Raw genomic sequence first — 16,465 nt, forward strand, 5'->3', positions numbered from 1 at the left:
ATGGAGCGGGGCCCAGGACCATCTGACTGGATGGCAGCGAATACCTTTAGGATATTATCATGAACTGTTTTGTGCGGCATAAAGCCTCCCTGTTCTTCCCCAATAATGCTGGTAATAACGGAGTTTAGCCTCCGAGCCAAAATTTTAGCTAGCAATTTAACGTCAGTATTAAGGAGGGATATTGGGCGATAAGATGTTATCTCAAGAGGATCCTTTCCCTTCTTTTTAATTAATACTATGTGAGCTTCTCTCATAGACTGAGGTAGCCTCCCTCCCCTCAAGGATTCATTAAAAACATCCAAAAGAATGGGCAAGACGACACCAGATAATTCCCTATAGAACTGAAACGGCAGTCCATCCGACCCCGGAGAGGAATTACCTACAAAAGAGCCGAGCGCCTCACCGAGCTCCGCCAGGGTGATATCTCCGCACAGACCCTCCCTCTGCTCCAAGGACAAAGCTGGTAAATCCAATTTGCTCAAAAATAATGATTGCTCCTCAGTGCTGGGGGAGGCTTCTGACTGATAGAGATTGGAAAAAAAGGAGACAATCTCATCCTCAATCTCCAAATCCGTATCTACCATTACCCCCCCCTGCGTTTTCAAAGATCTGAAGGGGGCCTTCTCTAAATTGCCCTTGAGAATATTCGCCAAGATCTTATTGGGTTTTCCCCCTGCAGTGAAATTACTCTGGCCCTGAAAAAAAATTCTCTGTTGGGCTTTTTCTCTCAGAAGAGTCTCATAGTTCTTTTGGGCAGTTTGTAGCGCTAACCAGGACTCCTGTGAGTCATTCTGCTCATATCGTAGTTTTTCCGTCTCTACCTCCTCCAACGCAACCTGTTCCTTTTTCCTAAACTCTCTCTTCTTAACCAGGATATCTCTAAAGAAGATACCTCTCATGTATGCTTTCAACGCATCCCAGGCAATTATAACCGGTGTAGATGTCTTATTAACAGACCAAAACCATGATATTTCACTACAGAATTCTTTGTTTCTATCAAGAACGCTAAACCAGTGTGGGTTCATCCGAAATGGGCTGCGGGCCCTTACATTTGTACTAAATTCAACCTCCAATAAAATCGGAGAGTGATCCGACACTGACCTAGGTTCCAATTTAATTTTCTTTATAAAAGGAACAGAGTTCTCCTCACAGATAACCAAGTCTATTCTGGAGGCCGCTTGATGAGAAGTACTAAAACAAGTAAAGCCCGTACCCGAGGGGTACAGCCTACGCCATGCGTCGACCCAACCCGCCTCGGAGCAAAACCTCCTGAGAGGGGTGGGGTCAAGGCCACGGCCGGTCGACCGCCCCCTACGGTCCCTCTGAGAATCCCATACACAATTATAATCCCCCATTGAGTAGAGTGCAGTGTATTCCTTGTTGTTTGCAAACCCAATCAATGCTTCCAGTATCACCGTTCTAAAAGGAGGAGCAATATAAATAAAAGACAAAATCACCGCCACCCCATTTAATTTACCATACAAAAAAATATAACGGCCCTCCGGATCAATTTTTTTACAAGTCAGCTCAAAATCAATCGCTTTGTGAACATAGACTGAGACGCCAGAGGAAAAGGAGGACAGGGCAGAGTGAAATTCATATTTAGCCCATCTTTTACAAATAACTTCCGCATCCTTTGATATGTGGGTCTCTATCAGGGCTACTATTGCGGGTAAATGCCTCGTAACTACTCCCCAAATTGCATATTTCTTTACCCTGTCCGCCATTCCCCTGACGTTCCAAGTCAAAATTCTAACCGGAGCCATTTAAAGACAACAAAAAAAAAAAAAAAAAAAAACCCCTCTGTCCAGGTCCCTCCCCCCCCCAAAGCCCCCCCCCCAATGTTGCCAACAATAGCAGCAACTCATCCTACACCTATACCAACCCATCCATCCCCCCCCCCCCCCCGACATCCCCCCCCCGTGCATCAATTCAAAACATATCAATATTAAGTTAGATCCGGACTAAAATTAGCAGATAACCTAACACTCGATGCCCTCTGCCTCTATCCACCTATCCACCTCCACAGAAGAGGCGAAAAGGTGAACAGAGTTCTTATGCACCACCCGGAGCCGAGCTGGAAATAACAGGGAAAAAGGAAGAGCAGCCTTAGATAGCCGTTTTTTAACCTCTCTAAAAGAGGCTCTCTTAACCTGCGTTCCCCTAGAAAAATCAGGATAAAAAGAAATTTTAGCATCATTCCAAAAAATATCCCCCTTTGTTCTAGCAAGCTTCAGGATAGCGTCTCTGTCAGAGGAGCAAAGGACCTTAATAAGCATAGTTCGAGGGGACGCCCCAGGAATGGGTTTTTTCCCAGGGATCCTATGAGCTCGCTCTAAACCAAACAGGGGAGAGAAGGAGTCTGCCCCAAATAAGTCCAGCAGCCATTTATGACAAAAAACCACCGGGGATTGCCCCTCCTCCCCCTCTGGAAGACCAACAATACGGACATTTGATCTACGGGAGCGGTCCTCCAAATCAGTTAACTTGTCCTTCAACCCCAAATTATCTTTCTTTAGTAGATTCATCTCCTTTTGAACCAGAGCCACAGAGCTTTCCAGGGGTGAGATTTGTTTTTCCATTGCTCCCATTTTATCACGAATATTAGAAAGGTCCTGCCGGACCAACATTATATCAGATGAAACAGTCCCCACTTGGGTAGTTAGGAGAGTTATAGCTTGGCTGCATTTGGATATCTCTGACAAGATCTCCTTCAAAACTCCTGAATCTACCCCTCCTCCAAGCCCCGACTCTCCCCCGGGAATTTCAGGATGTACAACAGAAACTTCCCCGGCAGACGTATTAAGAGATGAATCCAACTTATTAAGCCCCGGGGATTTCAAATATTTCCCGATCTTGGGGGGTGAGATGGGCTCCTTGGCCGTCGTCCCTTTGCCTGCTTTCTTACTCTGAGCTTTGGTAGCCATGGGGAAAAGTCACCAGGGGTATTCGTTTACCAGCCCGAGTACAGTTATTTTACTTCCCAGATGTTTCGGGGGTGCAGGGAGAAAACCCCTCAGGCTACAATCCAGCCACGGATAGACTTGCCGGTCCCCCAAGAAGCCAAGATGCAGCCACAGAGCAGCACTCCGTCCTTTCAACAAAGGGAAACCTTAAAAAGGCAAGCCAAAGGGTAGCAGGGTTAGCACCCAGGGGGCATAATTATAATAAAGTCAGGTCATTATGCATTGAGTCTGAAACCCCCTTATCACCCGAAATCCAGCCCTGGAAATGTCCGCAGCAACAGCAAAGATAGGGTAGAGGCACAGTACCTTACTTGCAGGGCACAGAGGTCAAACAGGAGGCAGGGAGGTAAATAGTGAGCTCCAGGGGCCGCACGTACCGCAGCAAGTCCATCACTTTAGACGCGGTCCGAGAGTGCAGTCCATCCCCCGCTTTCATAGGCTCCCGGCTGTCAGCTGATAGAAGACCTCGGCCGCGTCACCGCACATGACCGCCGGCCGGATCCGAGGCCACGAGCGCTCCCGATAGGAGCCGAATCGGCGCCGGAAACCGCCACAGCAAGACCCCATCCAGAGAGGGCCATCCCGGGGCCGGACCATCACACCTTGCCGGGGCCCGGGACGCGGGTCCCGCAAACCGGACGCCCGGGACCTGGACGCATGGAGGGGAGAGGTAGGAGGCGGGGAGGAGGAGGAGCGGCGCGGCACTTTTACACTTACCTTACATGTATGGGCTACAGACACACATGGTGGAAATGCTGCAGGTTTCCACGTACACAAATTCTGCGTGGGAAATCTGCACCATCAAAGTGCATGAGGTTTAGGAAACATCACACGGCCGATCACTTACGATGGTTCATAGGAAAGAATAATCACTGATAATCTGCCTGTGTAAAGCAAACAGACGCCCGTTTCTTGGCTGATTTGATCTTTTGCGCTGCCGTAAAATTTATTGCCCGCACTTGTCTCTGTATAAGGCTGGGTTCACACTGCGATTTTGCAGTCTGTTAAATGTATACGTTTTATGGAAAAAAAATGGATGCATTTGTGTGCAAACTGTTTGGATGTTTTTTCATTGACTTCCATTATTAAAAAAAAAAGCGTTTTTTCCCCTTTTTATTTTTTTTTGTAATTTTTTTTTATTTTAACGTGCACAAAAAACGTAGTTGACCATGTTTTTATGTACGCTAAAAGTAACCATTTTAAAACAAACCCGGTGAACGGACTGCAGAAACCCAGTATGAACGCGGCCTAAACGAGATGTGCGGCCGATAGCAACATATTTCAATGAGCAATCGATTTATCTCGCCTTGTAAAGGTCCTGCTAGCAAGCGTTGGTCTCGCTGGTCTGTGCTTGTTTGTGTCCATGTAAAGAGCCCTTTTTGATTCTTTAATAACATTTAATCGTTTTGATGTTTTTTTTTTTTTTTTTTTTTTTTTTTTTTCCTCTTTTTGACAATATTTTTCTAGAATCGCTGAAAAGAACCCGCTACATCCTGCTGGCTGTGCTGTTACTTGGCATCTATGGTTTGTCAAAAACCCCATTTCTGTCAGGTGAGATATCAGATTTTTCATGGAGATTTATCAAGCATGAAGTAAAGTGAAACTGGCTCAGTTGCCCCTAGCAACCAATCAGATTCCACCTTTCATTCCTCACAGACGCTTTGGAAAATGAAAGGTGGAATCTGATTGGTTGCTAGGGGCAACTGAGCCAGTCTCACTTTACACCATGTGTGATAAATCTCCCCCATGTGTCTCTTCGACCTGACAGCTACCTAGCAGTGTCCATAAAATGGAACGTAAATGGCATCTGCCAAATTCACTTTAAATTTCATCTGAGATGCTTGTTATTGGTCTGTTCTGTGCTGGATACATAGGACTCTGCCACCTGCCTTTTCCTTCTTGTTCTTTCTGCAAATGTAAGAATAAATTCACAACTAATATGTTATCATTCACCTTGTAAAAAGGGAGCATGAAAAGTGTTCTCCTTCCTCGCCCCTTGACCCCCCCCCCCCCACTACCGCCTCGCTGTCACAGACAAGGAGGCCATGTGTTGTATCTTAGTTGTGCCCACATGTGGTGATCCATGGTTGCACAATGTAGTCACATGGAAGAGGAGGAGAGCTCTGACCTTCATCTATTCTAAATGGCGGATCCTGTCTTATCTATTTATTTGTATTATGGGGGGGGGGGTCTTAAAAATACGTCTAACATAAATATGTGATTTATTACCCTTTAAAGGAGTAGTTCACCAATATTTTTTTTCTTTGAAATCAACTGGTGCCAGAGGTTTGTAATTTTCTTGTATTAAAAAATCTCCACTCTTCCAGTACTTATCAGCTGCTGTATGTCCTGCAGGAAGTGGTGTATTCTTTCCAGTCTGATACAGTGCTCTCTGTTTCCACCTCTGTCCATGTCGGGAGCTGTCTAGAGCAGTAGCAAATCCCCATAGAAAACCTCTCCTAGCTCTCCAGACTGGAAAGAATACACCACTTTCTGCAGGACATACAGCAGCTGATAAGTACTGGACAACTTGACATTATTTTTTTTTTTAAATAGAAGTAAATTACAAATCTGTGGCAGTTGATTTGAAAGAAAAAATGTTTTCCGTGAACCACCCCTTGAAAACACTTTTTAATAGAATCATGAATTTCTAATTTTCAATTTTCTGCAGTTCGTTTCCGAGCCACCTCCGGCCTTGATGCAGCTGTCGATCCGATCCAGATGAAAAATGTGACCTTTGAACATGTGAAAGGGGTGAGTACAGATGACGGGGGCAGCATTTCCAGGATTAGGGCGTGCTGCCCACTGTAGTATTGGCCAGTCTCTGGGGGGAATCCCTCACACTGGAGACTCTCTATAGCTGCTCTCTTTGCTCACTGACATGGTAGGAACAGTGTGGTCTCTGGGCAATTGTATTCTCTGACCATTCTAAAACATTTCTGCTATTTCCATCAACCATTTGTTTGATGAGAATAAGACTTCAGTCTCTGTTGACATTTTTTGTGATTGTCAGAATTGGTGAATTTTCATGGCTTTATATCCGAACAGGTTGAAGAAGCAAAACAGGAGCTACAGGAAGTAGTAGAGTTCCTGAAAAATCCTCAGAAGTTCACCGTTTTGGGAGGCAAACTTCCCAAAGGTACGGCTCATTCTAGATTCACAGAGATAGCGGAGAATATTTATGTATGGCCATGTCCACTGATCTGTAACCTCGTCCTCATACGACCTAAGAGCTGTCACTGGCGAATATTAAAGTGTCACTGTCTTTTTTTTTTTTTTTTTTTTTTGCAGAAATCAATAGTCCAGACGATTTTAAGAACCTTTTTTAATTGGGTTTATTAGGCAAATATGCCATTATCTGCATTCAAAAGGCCTTTCCCCAGGTCCCCCCCCCTCCCCCCCATCTCTCATGCACTGCTCATTATCAGGAAATCTTGACTCTTTTACATCAGTCAAGCCCTGTGTAACCTATGGAGAGGGGAGGAGGGAGATTAGTTGCCAGCCGAGAACAAAGGATTACACAGTGGGAGCTGTGTGAAAGCCGGTATTCAGAGGTCAGCGCTGACTGTCAGAGAAGATAGCCGGTGATGTAACTGTAAATTAACACTTTGTTGTCCTGTTTTGGTGCCTCATCTCCCTCCACCCCTACCCTCTCCATAGACAATCATGAAGACAGGGGGGAGAGCTTCAAACTGCCTTTTTCATGATAAAAATGCATTTTTCTGCTAATAAACCCAATTACAAAGTTTCTTAAAATTGCCTGTACTATTGATTTCTGCAAAAAAATGTAAATGACAGTGACACTTTAAAGGGGTTTGCTGGGCAAAAATGATTGGTTGCCTATCCCTTATGTTATGTAATGGACCCATGGGTGTGTGGACCCAGATTACTGTAACTAGTTGTGCACCAGTCCTCAACCAAACTTGAACCTTAATGTTTTGTGGGTGAAATTGAGCTTAAAGGGGGGTATTCGATTTAAACATAATTTCGTATGTTGCTGCCCATGATGAGACTGACAAATTCTTCCATACTTGTTGTTATCAATTCAGTCTCTCCCCCCCCCCCCAGTTCTAAGCTGCTGCTTTCTGCTGAAGACACAAAATTCTGTGTGTGAGCTTTTCTCTCCATCGCCCCCTCCCCCCCCACCCACACACACACCTTCTGAGATGGCTGATGTAAACAAGTGCCTGACTGGCTGTATCTGCAACTTTGTAGCTTCTTTGTAATGCTGGGAGGGTTAATCAGAGGTCAGCTGTGATTCACCCTCAGCATTACAAATAAGCTACAATGTTGCAGATAAGGACTTGTGTACATCAGCTTATACCCTGTTCACAATTGGTATATAAACAGTATGTTGATTGGTGGAAACTGACTTCCGAGCCTTTTCTCTTAGGAATCCTTCTGGTTGGACCTCCTGGAACAGGGAAGACTCTCCTCGCTCGAGCTGTGGCTGGGGAAGCTGATGTCCCTTTTTATTACGCCTCTGGCTCTGAATTTGATGAGATGTTTGTAGGCGTCGGAGCAAGTCGCATAAGGAATTTATTCAGTACGTAGCGCACGTTCATCATTGTGGATATTGTTCCAGCTTTTCATTACCTGCAATGTAAATTTAATTTTAGAAGGTATCAAGCTGGCTGCCTACAAAACTACAATTCCCATCATACCTGGACAGCCAAAGCTAAAGCATGATGGGAATTGTAGTTGTGCAACAGCTGTGGGGCCACATGTTTGATATACAGTATATGCCATACTGTATATGTATACTTTTTTTTTTATAGAAATCAATAGTAAAGGCGATTTTTAAGAAAAAAAAAAAGCAGTTTGAAGCTATCCCCCCTGTCTTCATGGTTCTCTATGGAGAGGAGAGGGGTGGAGGGAGATGAGGCATCAAAACAGGACAACAAAGAGTTAATTTACAGCTACATCACCGGCTATCTCCTCTGACAGTTAGCACTGACCTCTCTGACCTCTGAATATTGGCTTTCACACAGCTCCCACTGTGTAATCCTTTGTTCTCTGCTCTCTGCTGGCGACTAATCTCCCTTCTCCTCCCCCTCCCCTCTCCATAGAACAGACAGGGGCACGACTGATGTAAAAGAGTTGAGATTTTCTGATAATGAGCAGTGAAAGAGAGAGGAGGGAGGGGGGGACCTGGGGAAATGCTTTTTGAATGCAGATAATGGCATATTTGCCTAATAACCCCAATTACAAAGTTTCTTGAAATCGCCTGGACTATTGATTTTAGGAAAAAAAAAAAAAACACAACAGTGTATCTGCCAATCTGGAAAACTTTTGACACTATGGACACGTCAGAAGTTATGGTCGGTCGGAGTCTGTATTCAAGCCACCTCCGATCTGTAGAACGAGCTACACTCTCTGTTCTTTGGTTAAATAAGCCCCATAGATTTACATTGTGTGGCGGTCTAAGCACACTCTCACCTAGATCTGTGTCATGTGATCGATTGCAGACTTTTTTTCTGATCGGTCAGGGTCTGAACACTCGATTTCTCAAAACCATCTAAAATCGACATGTGCAACTGAGTTTGCACTTATATGTTTAGGTACATTAGGAGCTTGTAGTATATGTGTAACATAAGGGGGATTTGCAGCTATGTGCATCATTTATCTCTTTTATAATTTTTTTTTTTTTCTTCTTTTCTTCAAAGGGGAAGCCAAAACCAACGCCCCGTGTGTCATATTCATTGACGAGCTGGATTCTGTGGGCGGTAAAAGGATTGAATCCCCCATGCACCCGTACTCTAGACAGACTATTAACCAGCTCCTAGCAGAGATGGATGGGTACGTGCTTCTCCACTTTGGTGAATTGAGATGGTAAAGTGCACAGCACTGTGTTGTAGGTGACGGATTATAGTACGCCTCTAGTATTTACACCAAATCTTTGTATTTGTATCCTATATTTCAGCTTTAAACCCAATGAAGGTGTCATAATCATCGGAGCCACAAACTTCCCAGAAGCCTTGGATAAGTACGTAAATATTGCTGAACTTAAACACTGTTTATTGTGTAACTTTTTACAAGGGGGTTTTATAAAAAAAAACAAAAAACTTTGATATGATAGACATGTCAAAAGTTTTGAATGGTTGTTGTCTGGGTGCCAAGACATACAGTCGTGCCATGGATTACGAGCATAATTCGTTGCGCGACCGCGCTTGTAATCCAAATCTACTCTTAAACCAAAGCACATTTTCCCATAAGAAAACATATAAATACAGACAATTGGTTCCACACCCCAAAAATAATGATTTATTATTCTATATAACATGTAAAGCAGATGAAACAAACTTTCAGAAACAGCAGAATATGTGATAATATAAGTTTCTGTACAGTAATGGAGAGGATGGAAAACACAAGGGCGGACAAAGACTGCAGGGAGTATGAAGGAATGAGCAGGACAGATGTGGGCACAGTATAGCAGCACTCTCTGTCCGGGGAGAGAGGGGTTACAGCTATGGAGAGATTACCTCCACAGTCCTGTCCCCTGATGTAAGCCCCAGCCTGAAGTGGATCTGCTATGATTTGGAAGGTGAGGGAGACTTCCTGGGTCAGAGTACAGTGATGTAGACCCTGCTATGCAGACCATACCCCTCCCCCACTCCCCCTCCCACCCAGTACAGGGAGCTTTTAAACCAAAGCAATGCTCTTAAACTGAAAAACTGAGCTATTAAACTAAAACGCTGTTAAACCAAGTTACTCTTAAACCAAGGTACCACTGTATATATTATGAGGTGTGTGTATATGTACACTTATGACACTATATATGTTTCGGTCTGACCACTGCTTTTAGAGCAGGGTAGTGGTCAGTTACCTAAAACACAAGCTGTCGGCAATGGGAGGGACAGAGCAGCGTATCAGGAGGAGGAGGCAAGTTTGGTAAAGTAATGTACTTGCAAATATATTTAACTTGAGTCCTACAAGTATAACATAACTAAATTAGTTGAGATGTAAATACCCTTTTAAATCTAATTTGGTCTAAGGTTAGAGGCACATTCATGAGAACTAAAGAGAAGCTGTAGACCGAATGGACTTGAGCAGCTTTTCATAGCATTGTATTTTGTGCAGTAAATCAAAGGGAATGTGTCATCAGGCAATGACTTATAGTTTAATAATGTTTTTATATTACACAGGGTTTTTTTCTAAAGAATTTTTTATTACTACTTTTTTTTTTCTTCTAATTTTCCATTTTTTTTACATCTATATTATTAAATAAATCCTAAAATCTTACCATTTTCATTTTCATCACTAGGGCTAAAGCTAAGCTAAGACTTCCTGTTGTGTCTGTGGTGATAAGAGGAGGCTGCTGTAAAGTGATCTGTACAGCATCATGTGACACCAGTAGATAGAGGAGACAATAGCAGCTCCCTGTGCAATGACCTCTTCAAAGGTCACAGAGCGCGCTCAGTAATGTTTCACATTCATCTCAAGGGCACAGACTGTCTATTGTTGTCTATGTCCATGATTCTTGCTGTAAAGCATGTCACTAAATGCTGTTAACAAGATGGCAGCCCCCATTACAATGTACAAAACGTGTGAAATAAAAAATAAATAAATCAGAAGATAGTAACAGATTAGAATAAAAGAACAAGTTTTAGTGTTTGACTTTGACTTGAAAATTTAGACGTTACATTCACTTTAAGTTGTCAGATTGGCGACTTTAGTGCTTAATTTTTTACGTTTGTTTTTCTGTACAGTGCCTTAGTACGCCCTGGTCGTTTTGATATGCAGGTGACAGTCCCCAGGCCAGATGTGAAGGGACGCACAGAAATCCTGAAATGGTACCTGAGCAAGATCAAGTACGACCAATGTGAGTCTCCCACATTTTCTTTAAGTGAATTTCTATTGATTTAAAGACCTTTTAAAGAGAACCTGTCACCATTATAATGCATATAACCATGTTAGCAGCTCATTGTATTCTCAATGCTGAGACCACCGCTGATTATCAGATATGGGGGGGGGGGGGGGGGGGGTGAAGCATGTGGCCGAACGCATCACTTCCTAGCTGGCTGCTCAGTCTGACTGACTGCTGCAGACAGGCTCCATAGACTTATCATAGAGCCCGTCTCCTGCCATCAGTAAATGAATGCCCAGCCTGAGGGTCCTATTACATGGAGCGATTTTTAACGACTAACGATAAATGATCGCAAAAGAGATTGTATATCGTTAACCTGAAATAGTTCACCATATTACACAGAACAATATTTGTTAGTTATGATCGTTACTAAGGTCATTTATTCCTTCTGATTCCAGCAAAACAATGAACCATGTGCAATTACACTGAACGATTAGTGAACAAATGCGGAACTTGAGCGAATAAATGTGGAATTACAGCGAACGATTAACGATAATTTTAGGTTCAAATCTAAATCAACGATTAACCACATACGAACGATTTTTGATCGTTGCCTGCAATTATACACAACAATTATCGTTTAAATTCGAACTATATAACGATTTTTTGCACGTTAATCGTCCTGTGTAATAGGGTCCTGAGAGTGACACACTCACCTGTGGCTTCACCCGGCTACATCTAACAATCTCAGGGGTTTCCCAGCACTGAGACCCCTGACTAAATTAGTGACATGTCTGCATGACTGTAACACTGAATGGTTTGTCTTTACAGCTATTAATGCGGAGATAATCGCTCGTGGCACTGTGGGCTTTTCTGGAGCGGAGTTGGAGAATCTTGTTAACCAGGCTGCACTGAAAGCCGCTGTGGATGGAAAAGACATGGTCACAATGAGGGAACTGGAGTTTGCCAAGGATAAAATACTCATGGGTGCGTAAAGTGCTACATACATTGCTTAGAATACACGAAAAACTCTATGTAAGGGTCAATGCCCATGTAGCAAGAATGCTGTGCAGGTAAGGGTAAATCACGTCCGTTGTTGCAATGTATACAAAACATGCGTTTTATAGGGATGAATGGAATCCCGGCTGGAGTGTATACACACAGTATACGCTCCGACCAAGATTCCAACCGGCCACACGAAAAACTATTCATTGAATAGTGGCCGCAGAAGATATGTCAGTTCACACAATGGAGCGTGCGGCTCCGGCCACATGCTCCATTGTGTGCAGCGACTTCAGCAAAAGTGAAGATTATCCGGATGATCTTTAGTAACACTGGCCGTTCTGTGACCCGGCCAGGGCACAGAACGGCCGGTGTTATACGTAGTGTGAACCCGGCCCAAGTCTGCATATCCATGACCTCCTCACCTGATCATACATTGCACTTTGCCATCTCATGTTGTGTTAATAGGATTTTTATTATACGGCTTTTTCCCCTGCAGGCCCTGAAAGGAGAAGCGTGGAGATAGATGACAAGAATAAAACCATCACTGCCTATCATGAGTCAGGACATGCTATCATTGCGTACTTCACCAAAGATGCAATGCCTATCAATAAAGCGACCATCATGCCACGGGGGCCAACACTCGGTCATGTGAGTCATGCCCATCATACAGTGCTAGATCACCAGGAGGTCAAAACCAGACATACTATGGCGGTGTGTAAGCGTTATCCTCAAGCTGCTGCTTCTTGTGTTTCCGTAGGTGTCTCTTCTGCCGGAGAACGATCGATGGAGTGAGACCAGGTCCCAGCTTCTTGCACAGATGGACGTCAGCATGGGGGGCAGAGTGGCCGAGGAAATCATTTTTGGGCCAGAAAACATAACTACAGGTAATCTCCCATCCGAGTCTAGCTACGTCAAAACACGGATCTCGAGGTTTTATAGACCTGATATTTCTTCTTCTGCTTTTAGGGGCTTCTAGCGACTTTGACAGCGCGACCAAAATAGCAAAACTGATGGTAACAAGATTTGGAATGAGTGAAAAGGTACAGTGAAAAGGTTTCATATAACTGCCAGTGATAAGCTATGACAACATGGAGCTGTGAGTAGTTAGCGGTGACAGTATCACTTTTTCTGTATGAGGACTTCTCTACACAACTGTAAAGCCTAAATTCAGCAGTTTTCATATTCATTTAAATACTTTTTATCGTTGTTTGTGCCACCTGGGTTTGGCTTCACATCCGCAGCACCACCTAGCCTTGCCTACATTGGGGCCATAGGTCCTGCCCCTCCATGATGTCATTGGTGTAAAGGCCTCGCCCCATGGGCGGCTGTTGGAAAGGGCCAGCCTAGAAGTCTAGGCCCACCCCCTCTAGGTTGGCTTATTCCATTGGCCGCAGAGGGGACGGGGCCTAGATGCTGATAATGTCACTGAGGGACGGGTCTACGGTGCCGACGTAGGTGAGGCTAAGTGGCGCCGTGGACGTGAAGCCCCGCCCAGGTGGCACAAAACTACCAATGATAAAAAGCATTTTTCACTGGACCAAGCACCAAAAAATCTATAATAGAGTAAGGTATGAAATCTGCAGAATTTAGGCTTTACAGCTGTGTAGAGAGAAGTCGTCATCCAGAAAGGGGGTGACAGTGTCACTTTAACCATACCAGTTTTTATTTGAGCATTAACCAGCTCTTGATAGGGTTCAGCTGTAATTCCAGTGGCCAATTATTATATTCCCTTGTACGACTCTCTTTTCTGGCTTATATGTGAAGGTCGTGAATGGGTAGTCTCCCTTTAAATTTTAAACCAGAACACCACCTATTGCTTCAAGTAAGCAGGAGCTAATATGTCCAGTGTGGGGGGTTTCTGTATATTTATCATGCTTTGCTTTATGTATTTTATAGCTTGGGGTAATGACTTATTCTGACATCGGGAAACTGAGCCCAGAAACACAGGCTGCTATTGAACAAGAAGTTCGGACTCTGTTAAAGGTAAGATGGGCAACATTGTATGTAGGCTTAATAACATGAGGCTAACGCTACTGGGATGGAATGTGCCATGGTCTGGTCACACTGCATTTTGCAGCGTTATACAGAGGTAAACACATCGAGATGTATACCGCTAAATGATGCTACGGTATACTTTTACAGTGGCATCTGGTATCGATGGGCTGCCGTTATAATATATAACACATTATATGTTTTTATTAGAAGGATCTGTATGGAGTAGCGTAGTCTGCTGTGCTATTTCATACATTGATAATACCAGGTAGACTGATGGGGGAGGGGGCTGTGGATATGTTTGATGTAATGTGCTAGGAACATAACTGGATGAGTTAGAGATAAACAAACCTCAACCACGCTTGGGTTTCTTCCCGAACCTAAGGGTCCATTTACACAGAAAGATTATCTGCCAAAGATTTAAAGCCAAAGCCAGGAACCGACAATAAACAGAGATCATGTCATAAAGGAAAGCCTGAGATTTCTCCTCTTTTCAAATCCATTCCTGGCTTTGGCTTCATATCTTTGTCAGATAATCTGTCTGTGTAAATGGGCCCTAAGAGTGCAGCATTTGATTACCAGTGGCCGAAGAAGTTAGACGCAGCCCTGAGGCTGCCTGGGAAACATGGCTACAGTCAGGCTACAGGCTATATCCATGTTTTACAGGACTCCCTAGGGCTGCATCCAACTTTTTTCAGCCACCGGTAACCAGATATGCTCATCTCTAGTGAGAATGATTTGTATACCGTGGCAGGGTGATATCACTGAATCGGCTTAGGGTGGTATTACACAGAAAGATTATTGTTCGAAAAATTGTTCGGATTTGATAGATCGCTTAGTGTAATAGCAGACAACGATTAAATGACCAATGAGAAATCACTGGTCGTTTAATAGAATTTGGACCTATTTTTATCGTTGATCGTTTGCAAATAGTTCACAGGTAATAAAGACGTCCTTTGGTCGTTCTCAGTAGTGGCGAACGCTGTGCCGAGGACAGGACGAACACAATAACTATCATAAGTAACGATCATCGCTCCATGTAATTGGGTGAACGATTTCAGGTTGTTCGCCATAGTGGTCATTTGAGTTTGTTTCTCGTTAATCTTTAATCGTCAAAAAATTGCTTCGTGTAATAGTACCCTTAGTTGTATTGCTGCTGAAGAATTGACTTCCCAGTGATGAGGTTGATGCATCTTGTATATCTGCCTAATAGGTGTCAGATTTTGGATTATTGGATTTTTTTGTAGCGGAGTTTAAGATTACATTATATATTGTTGGTCTTAAAGAAAATACAAATAAACATATTTTTTCAATCTTAGGATTCTTATGAACGGGCGAAAAACCTTCTGAAAACTCACGCAAAGGAGCACAAGAACCTGGCCGAGGCTTTACTAATGTATGAGACTCTGGATGCCAAAGAAATTCAGATAGTGTTAGAAGGCAAGAAGCTGAACGCTAGATGATACCTTCCGTATTACGGACTGTGAGCTCCTCATTGTTTTATCGTATCGGCAGAACTCGTCCTTTATATTACACGCTACTCTTTATGCCAAAATATTGCTGAATTTACATATCCAGTCCTTTCTTTCCTCGAGTTATACGGCTTCATCTTCATCGAATTAGGCAGCACCTTGAAAACAGAGGCCTGTGTCCATCCAAAGCCGAAGTGTGGACCTCAGGGCAGGGTATATAGGTAACTGACACTATAGTGATGTCATATTGCATCATATAGACAGGAGATAGTCCAGCACATTGTCACTGTGACTGCATCCATCCCTTCTGTACAGCCACCATTCAAAGAACAAGGCCTCGGTGCTGTCGATATGTGTATAGTCATGTATACCAGCCGCACTGCTTAGAGCTTGTAAAGGACTTGAATGGGTTCGGAGGGAGTGGGGGGGGGGGGAGATACTCATGGCCGGAAGCAGAAAGCAAACATATGTCTAATTGAATGTGACCGGTATCATGGGTCTTAAAGGGGTTTTACAATTTCAGCAACTAAAGGTTATTCATTGTATAGTCAAAGTTATCCACCTTTCTGTATCTGTTCCTCAGTCTTCAACATCTCTGTTTTCTTATTCAATAGAAACCTCCATTGTTTCCTTCCAGGGCTTCACATCTTTCCTGGTCACATGATAGAAACACAGGTGTCTGGCTTGTCACAGGATACAACTCTGCTAGCTGTACTGTGATTGGCTGAGGACTTAGATTGCCTATTCTGCACAGCAAATTCTACACCAAATGAATGGGGTAAAAACTTAATGCAGTTGATTTTTTTTTTTTTCCCCTGTGGATTTTACCCTTTCAGTTAGAAATGAGCGAATCAAATTAGTTTCGCATTGTACAAAGCAAAACTGATCCACACTCACCCCCCACAGGTTGCCGTCTCCGCGCAGAGGGAGGATACCGCCCGGGGACCGCCTGAAAAATATGGATCCAGCATAGCCATATCCATATATTCCAGGTGGTATCCTCCCTCTGCACAGAGCCCACAGTCTGGGGGATATGAGCGCAGATCAGTTTTGCTTTGTAAGAAGCAAACTAATCTAATTTGCTCATCTCTACTTTCGGTATATAGGCGTAAAATCTTCACGTCATACATGTCGAAATAGAAAAGTCTTTAAGACGACACTTCTGTGTTTATAGGTGGTGCTCGAAGTAAAAAAAAGAAAAAATTCCCAATAGTATTATAATA

General features: G+C 43.5%; 1 protein-coding gene across 2 annotated transcripts in view; it reads left to right on the forward strand.

Annotated features, from left to right (window-relative positions):
- YME1L1 (YME1 like 1 ATPase) overlaps window positions 1–15,325 on the forward strand; it is a 34,035-nt gene extending 18,710 nt beyond the window's left edge. Inside the window, exons 7-19 of one of the 2 annotated variants that reach the window (XM_069959120.1) lie at window positions 4,434–4,517; window positions 5,638–5,720; window positions 6,015–6,105; window positions 7,360–7,512; window positions 8,633–8,765; window positions 8,890–8,952; window positions 10,676–10,788; window positions 11,605–11,760; window positions 12,275–12,426; window positions 12,536–12,662; window positions 12,745–12,818; window positions 13,675–13,761; window positions 15,090–15,325. In XM_069959120.1, coding sequence (XP_069815221.1) covers window positions 4,434–4,517; window positions 5,638–5,720; window positions 6,015–6,105; window positions 7,360–7,512; window positions 8,633–8,765; window positions 8,890–8,952; window positions 10,676–10,788; window positions 11,605–11,760; window positions 12,275–12,426; window positions 12,536–12,662; window positions 12,745–12,818; window positions 13,675–13,761; window positions 15,090–15,233 — 1,460 coding nt within the window. In that variant the 3' untranslated portion in view covers window positions 15,234–15,325. The remainder of the gene's footprint in view (window positions 1–4,433; window positions 4,518–5,637; window positions 5,721–6,014; window positions 6,106–7,359; window positions 7,513–8,632; window positions 8,766–8,889; window positions 8,953–10,675; window positions 10,789–11,604; window positions 11,761–12,274; window positions 12,427–12,535; window positions 12,663–12,744; window positions 12,819–13,674; window positions 13,762–15,089) is intronic. The other variant, XM_069959121.1, reaches the window with a different exon arrangement.
- The last annotated feature ends 1,140 nt before the right edge of the window (window positions 15,326–16,465 follow it).

Source organism: Dendropsophus ebraccatus, chromosome 2 (assembly GCF_027789765.1).
Source record: "Dendropsophus ebraccatus isolate aDenEbr1 chromosome 2, aDenEbr1.pat, whole genome shotgun sequence".
Taxonomy (NCBI): Eukaryota; Metazoa; Chordata; class Amphibia; order Anura; family Hylidae; genus Dendropsophus; species Dendropsophus ebraccatus.